At 38.5% G+C, this 8,091-nt stretch overlaps 1 protein-coding gene across 2 annotated transcripts in view; it reads right to left on the reverse strand.

Annotated features, from left to right (window-relative positions):
* Positions 1–7,540, reverse strand: part of LOC109055822 (receptor tyrosine-protein kinase erbB-4-like) — a 283,218-nt gene extending 275,678 nt beyond the window's left edge. For both annotated transcript variants that reach the window (XM_042764157.1, XM_042764156.1), the window contains exon 1: positions 7,179–7,540. In XM_042764157.1, coding sequence (XP_042620091.1) covers positions 7,179–7,257 — 79 coding nt within the window. In that variant the 5' untranslated portion in view covers positions 7,258–7,540. The remainder of the gene's footprint in view (positions 1–7,178) is intronic.
* Between the last annotated feature and the right edge of the window lie 551 nt (positions 7,541–8,091).

The following is an 8,091-nucleotide window of genomic DNA, read 5'->3' on the forward strand; positions in this document are numbered from 1 at the left end:
TACATTCATAACTGTAGAAATGCATCACCGCAGTCTGTAAAAAGGGTCCACACATAAACTTTATTAAAAGACGACATGTACCAGTAAAATATTCAGTGCTAATCCATTCATCCACATATTTGACTGTTCTTCTATTATTTACTAACACACATTAGCAAATCAAGATTAAGTCCAATTGTGTACCACAGTCATTTTGAAACACACAGTATCGCTCAAAGCCTTCCTGTAATTACATTGCAAATGCAGATTAGCACTGAATATTTAAAAAAAAGGATGACAGAGAATGAATGCAAGGCATACAGAGAAACTGGCCCCTTCAGCAGCCCCTCACAAGACAGAAAAACATGAAACGCTCATTAGAGGGAGGTGCATTTCATTTATAGCCAAGAACAAGAGTCTGTAATTATTCTTTTATTTGTTAAGTTCATTATTCAGGAGTTCAGAAAAAGCGAAAGGGGAGGAGGGTGGGGTTTAAATAAGGAGAAACAGCTCACTTAGTTGTCAGTGACCTCAGAGGGAACAACAAGGAAAAAAAGACAAAAAATTGGGGATGCACAATTAACTTTAATTCTGTACAATCGCTTTTAATTCCACACGCTGCAGTAATGCGTGCGTTTTAGCAAAGATTAGGCCTATATGCATTGTCATACTAATTTCTTCCTTTTGTGGCATGCACAAGAAAAGGGATGAAAGAAGTTGAAAGGAAGAATTGAAGCAGATGGAGGGAGAAGCCTGGAGAGCAGGACGACTCTGTATTAAACGATTGGCAGTGTCAATCAGAGCCAATGTTTCGTTTTCTCCATCCCCGTCCTCACGCAGAAGAAAATCATCGGAATGGCACTTATTAACAGCCCCTCTGCTGTTCTTAATTGTAGGCTGACAAAGCCTGTCTTTGGTTTAGGGAGAGAGGGACAAAAGCAGCTCTCAAACATCACAGTCACGGACGTCTGAACAGCTCATGTACATCTGAATAGCACTTTGTATAATGAGTCAGAGCACTGAACGTTATGAATTTTGTCAGTGTGGAGAGGTGGAACTTGAGTTTGCGTGAAACAATAGCGAGTGGCTGTTTGCCGCTGATTGGCGTTGCGCTGTTTTTTGCCTGCTTGGCTGTCACTCTTTCACCCGTGTCGCTTAAAAGTGAACAGAACTATTATTAAACTTGACTGTTCATCTAAGCTCTGTCTCAGGTGAAAAAATCTACAGTCTGCAAATCTAAAAATTGGAGCTAATGATTAGCTGGAATGTTTAAATTATATCAACAGCAGTGTTGGCTATGACTTTTGGCACTTTTTAACTTGTTTATTGCCGCAGACATGAATGAGACCTAAATTATGTGGTTTGTCAAGAAGATATTCGGTTTTAAAGCAACTGTATTGCAAATTTTGCATGGTGGATGATAAAACAAGTTGGGGAAAAAATCCCATAGACATTGAAGTAGAGACCAGAGCCATATGAAGGGATCACTTTGACTTGGGCCTTCTAGCAACCACTCAGAATACCCTAGCAACTTCATGACAACCTCCCAAAATCATGAGCAAATGTGGGCAGCCACGGCAGAAAGTCTCAGTTTTGGTCCGTTTACACTGAAACGCAACCCCAGAGTTTTCAAACTAAAACGGGGTCTGCAGCATTTTCGAAAGTCTCAGTTTTTGAGGGTTGAAAATGCCGGGGTAGTGTAAAAGACAGGCGTAACCACAAAAGTTATGCGTTTACAAAAAAATAAAAATAAATAAATAAAAGGTGCAAACAGGGCTTCACTTTCTTAGTAGATAAGGATATTTGGTATTTTCAGAACATTTTTGGGCACAGAGGAAATCAAAAGGTACAAAGAGATGCCCAAAAACAGACAGAAGGTGTTGATGCTGTAAATGTTCTACTGCCTCTCTTAGCTCAAAACAGTTCGATTCCAGCACATTCTCTTCAAGCTGAGATTGCTCTTGTTTCATCACATCACTGCTGAACTTGTGAAGATGGGTATCAAGAAAACAGCTACGTGGGGTCGATCTGGCAATTACTGCTGTACTAGATAAAGAGAAAGCATCCTTAGCCAGCAGAGCTGTGCAGTCCGAAGTTAAATGATTTGAACTTGACCTAGAAAGGAAAATAGCCAACTTCTGTCTGATGTGATTCTCTTAGATACTCAGCATATGGAAAAGCTATTGTCAGAATGAAAGTTTTGTCTGCAAACAATTTTGCATTATGAATTACATATGAGTTGCCATGTCCTTTTACACATGTTCAAACACTGCATGTAGCAGTTCAGTAACGTGTCGAAGCAACAGAAGATTGTAAACACAGGACGTGAATATAAATTCACACAAGAAAGGACACATTATAATCACATGCTCCTTTTTTTTCTCTCTCCTTCTGTATCTCTCCTTTATGGACACTGTGCGGTATCTGTACGTGTTAAAATTCATGCTTTATAAAGGCATTTCACACTTCTTGTTGGCACTAACTGTAACAGAATTCTGCTTAGTAACTGCTAAAAGGCCATGTAATTTAATTAATTCTAGATGCTGAGAGAAAAAAAAAGTAGTTTGATGAGAGTACACAAGATGTGTTCTAGTGTTTTTTGTTTTTTGGCAATTTTGTAATTATTGGTCTTTGTACATCTGTCAGATGGACATTACTGGCCATTTCAATTTGAGTTCAATTTGAATTCAATTTGAGAGTTTTTTTTTCTGCACCTCACACCTGGGTAAATCTGGGTAAAGTCAGGTTTGTTTGCATATTAATAAACAGAGAAGCATGTATATAAATGTTACATATGTTCTGTGTTTACATAATTATATATGGAAGAGCACATTTAGTGTTAATGTTGGCCAGCATGTAATAATATATCAAAAAATGTGCCTCCATGTGTCAGTTCCAGCTGATCAAGATGTTTAATGCATCACATCCTGTGTGAACAAGACGAACACCAGAAAAAGTTATCCTGCTAGAGAATTTTTAAAAAGGATAGTTCACCGAAAAATTCTGTCATCATTTACTTACCTTCATGTTGTTTCTCTCACTGTGCAACACAAAAGAAAAATCTCTGTGTTTCTATATAAGATAGATAAGATAATAAAAGTAAATGTGACAAGATGTTTCTTTTTGGGTGAACTATTCCTTTAAGAAGACATTTCCATCTAAGTATGATCCTTGTGCCTCATAAATATCTGTCAAAGGAGCCAGAGGGCAGCTTTTGTTGGTTAAATCAGTGTAGAAATCTATGACAAGTCTAAGAGGTAGAGAGAAAGTGACAGAACGAATAAGCAATGCGTTTTGAGCCAGTAGCGGGTCTACTATGATCAAATCCTCAAACAAATCATCGAATTCCCATTAGCCTCTGGAAGGATGAGGCAGCGCATGTACAGCAGCAGCAGCAGCGGCAGCAGTCAATCAGTGCAGCTCCAGTGGGAGAGAGACACTCAGAGCCAGAGCAGAGAGCAACATGCTGCGCAAGAACCCGCCTTCACTTGGCAGGAGTTGGCACTCCTAACAAAATCAAAGGCTGCGTTTCTTCCCATTGAGACACACGGGCTCAGAGGTCAGCCTGCCTTTCTTGGACCAAGATGGAGAAAAACTGAATAAATGGGCTTTGTGAGACAATGGGTTATTACTGTGTGGGCAGGCGTTTGTAGCACTGTGGCCTCTCATTTTGACGAACTAAAAAGGGAGCGAGAGATGCTGTGCTTCGACTGCCACGATAAAAGTAAATACTTTACCCTTCTTTGTTGATAGGGCTTCCTGTCTGTGCCACACCGTGTAAACATTTACATGTACTGTGAACTTGAGATGTGGCTACCTGGCAATAAATATGCAATACTTTACAAACAAGTCTGTCATATCATAAGTCACAGAAGAAGCTGCAGTTTATAAAGAATAAAAAAAATAACAAAAAAAAAGTTTAAGTAAACAACAGCAGCAATTAAAAGGATTTCCATTAGGGAAGACCGCAAACTCAAAATGTATTTAACAGACTGGTGTAACTTTTCCAAAAAGAAAGGGAAAAAAGAGAGAAGATTCCCGTGGGATACTTTGGCCTCATATGAGACCTGTCAATCAAAAGCTTCTATAAAACCTCGAGAGGCCAGATCAGAATGCATGGAGGTGAGCTAAGAAACCATACTTTCCCCACAGTCATCAAAAAACTGAATAGTCACATTCACAAATAAATACTAACAAATAACTAGAAAAACTTGATTTTTTATTTTTTTAAACTACGTTTTTAATAGTTACATTTAGAATAGCCTAATATTTAACTAAATGTCTTACCTTGATTAAACATGCACTTTTTCAAAGCAAAGTTCTTTATACAATCTACATAAAAATAATAACAATTAAAAAAAATAAAATAACACCTAAAATGGTGTTAATCTAGTTCAGTTTGGCTCAAATTTAAGGATTTTTCTCAATATTAAGAGTATTATATTCAGAGGAACTAGTGTACACTATATTATTCACTTCTCATGCTTGTTACACAGTTCCATTGTAACAGGGAATCTATCCAAGAAAGACATCAGATAGAGAGAAGGAGAGTTAAATTGCTGAACGATTAATTTTCTTCAGCAGCCAGTCTCACTGACGGGATTTAATCCAAAACTAAGCCGATTAACAAACTGATATTTGTGTTCCTGCTATTCCCTACAAGTTTACTGGCACGGCTTCCTAATGTCATTGAAGAAGCTGATTTAAATTCACAGCCATCTTCAGACAGACTGAAGTGATAATCGATAAAGAACACAATAATGAGTAAGACAGCCAGCTATACACAACAGCAGACTGCAGTGGTCAGAGCTCTCATCATCATAATCATTAACCCTTTCATCAACTCTGCAATCAACAGAAGGACACACTTCAAGATTTGCCCATATTATAACTTGTAACTGATGAGACACACAATAACTCCCAAAAATGAACATATTCTTGACCAAAACAAGGTCAATATATATATATATAAAATTCGCATTAAATATTTTATTTATTCATACTATTCAACTAAGTATTTATGCAATTATAGACTGTTTTTAGACTTCATTATATTTAAAACTGACATGCTTCAGTTTAGGCTAAAACTGTCACGCATATGAAAAAGTATATGTTATATGCCAAACTTCTTTTATTCTTTTTTATGTTCTTTTAAAATTCAGCCTTGCCTAATCTATTTTTACTTTAGTATTAAAATGTCAAATGTCTCCATATTAATATTAGCTCATAAAACCTGCATACACAGTAATCATAGATGAACTGGAAACATTTAGCCTACAACAGTTTTAGATGAAGTAGCCTATATCAAACCACTACACAACATTTTGAACTATACCCAACAATAGTTCAGTCAGTATAAAACAATTTCAGTTAAAATGGTTGTTTTTTTGTTAAGGTTAATGTTCTTCACATCTGCACTTTCAAAACAGTTCTTCATGAAACTTAGACTGTTCAACACAAAATAGGTTTTGCTACTGTAAAAGAAAACTATCTGGAGCTATACAGTATACCATTTCTTTTCGAAATAAATGTTTTTTATTTACTTTTAACTACTGTAACTTTGCAGAATATCCTACACTGGTGCTGTTGCTGTTTTACCTGTAAACCCATTAAAATCGTTTTCCCTTCAGGCTTTTTAATTTATTTAATCTAAAATAACAATTGGATCAGTATGGTGTCTCCTCCGGCAGCGCAGCGGGGCGCAGTAGCGCGTGCTTTTGCCAATGACACCGAGATCAGTACCGAACCATAAGACCTGATTAGTTCGTGCTCTTTACCTGCTTTCGATTAGTCATCTGAAATAGCTCGATTTTACCCGCTCGTTAATATTCAGTGTGTCTAATCGTAACTAAAATAACTGATTAGAGGTGAAAACGAACAATGCAAACTGCGCTTAAAGACACAAGAAAATCATTTTAAGTAGTTTCAAGGTTTTCAAATTCATCAAATGGCGTGATGCTTGGCTATAAAGTTTTCTTTGATGCTTTTAATGAGGTCAGTTCAGCTCGACTGTGATGGAGGATCGGTGGCCACAGCATCATTTATACTACTAAATCGATATTGAGGTTTTTACCTATTGTGGATGGATCTACGTTTGAAAATTAAGTCACGATGACTATTCATCAATGTATGTGTTTGCGTGTGCTTACACCTAGCTTAATTTATTTGCATTTTATTTGATATAACATGCAACTATTGTTTTAATAACATTGTTTTTAAACGTTATATTATATACTTGGATTTTACATTATTTCTATGCATATACATAAGAAAAACTATAACGCCAATCGAGAGAGAGAGAGAGAGAGAGAGAGAGAGAGAGAGAGAGAGAGATTTGTGATTCAAACTATCTCGGTTCATATACTACCACCATGTGGAGATCTGAACGCCACACTGATGTGTGTTCAGGTTATTCTTAAGTCATAAAACCGTAAATCTGCCAATCATGCTTTGTTTTATTTTCTTATAAAACTATTTGCCTTTCAAACACAAGGAGTCTGTTTAGTTGAGCAAACTTTTCAATAAAAACACATTCGAAACAGACCATGAGCTCCCACTAAAATTACACAATAAAACAGCTTACATAAAACAGTGTTTTTGTATGTCTACATCGAAAAATGTAAAGGGTAAGAAATTAAATATGGTGCATTTGATTGCACGCTGACATTTCAAGTTTACGTTCTTTTCAGCTCCCGAAAAGTCAACTATAAAGCAGTCACACGCACCAGAGGTTCGACTCAAGGCAACAGAAGTGACTTTTTACATGCATTGGAATCAATGACCAGTCAAAGTCTTTCTCAAACAGTGTACGGGCTGAGAATGACAAAACAAACGTCCAGTGAGACTTGAATGCCCCTTTCAGTGCCACTTCAACAGTGCCATTCTGCTCTATCAGTGCCGAACACCACTGCTCCAACTGTATGCCAACCTATTTCACACCATCACACATAGAGACTCTATGCATGAAATCTACGCATCATTGTGGTGGTCAATGGATGGCACTCATTTACCATCACAACAACGCACATATACTTCAGGATTTTATTGTTAAGAGAGATTAACAGGCACCAAAATGGTTCCTCGCACCAGAGGATGGGTACTGCGAGAAGCTTCCACAAAAAGTAAGCAGAGCTTATAGGTGCGTGCACGAGACGCATAAACACCTTTGCGCACGAGACGATGGTCAGTCGTTTACTCACCTTGCTGCGAGTCGCTCAGACGGACCGCCACAGAAGTGAGAAGAAACCCGAGGCAACACAGAGAAGATGCCAGCTTCATGTTTGAAGTTGCCCGTGTATTTCACATGTCCAACACCATATCCTTTTATTATAAATGTCTTAAGACAGGTACGCAACTGCGGTGTAGTGACTTCTGAAGTGCTGCTGTTGCGTGTCAGAGTAAATAACGTAATAAGACGTCCCGTTTAAATTGTAAAATAGTCCTCAGGAAAGAGTGTAAAAGTTCAGGTGCGAGAAATTCGCTGTATAGTACTTTGACAGGATCTCGACGCAAGGCTCATGCCATTACTTCAGACGCTCTTCAGCGCTGCGACGACACAAAGCATAAAACACGCCCCCAGCGAACTACGCACCGCCCTCTGCTAATCTAATTGGTCCAGAGTCTGCATAATTAGGAGAGTGCCCGCCCTCCCACACTCAGCGTACGTTTTTGATTGGCTCAAGAGGCGCTCGCTTCTAAATACACCTGTCTTGTTCTGCATACGGCGTCTTCTTTAACAGGGCGTTTGTTCAAATTTCAGGAGGTTTAAAAACACTTCCTATCATGAATTGTCAGAGAACGCATGACGTCGTTATTTCGACTAAAGCTCATACAGAATTTGTGTGTAGTTAGTGCACACGGCCGTGCACGCGGGGTGGCCCGGTGGCTAGAGCCACTGCCTCTTTGCCCTCATTGGCTTAGGTGCCCCTCTCACCAATCCCCCATTACAGTTTGTTACCGTTCCGCTAAAGATCCACTGATTCCAGCCCTCTCCGCAGCATCACTCACAATCTGTGTGCGCGCTCTCTGGAGAGTGGAAACCACAGTCCCCGAAGTTCGTTGCATTAACAGGTAGATGCATTACGATACACATTAGTCAGTGGTTGATCTGCT

This window comes from Cyprinus carpio, chromosome A9, assembly GCF_018340385.1.
Source record: "Cyprinus carpio isolate SPL01 chromosome A9, ASM1834038v1, whole genome shotgun sequence".
In the NCBI taxonomy this organism is placed as follows: domain Eukaryota; kingdom Metazoa; phylum Chordata; class Actinopteri; order Cypriniformes; family Cyprinidae; genus Cyprinus; species Cyprinus carpio.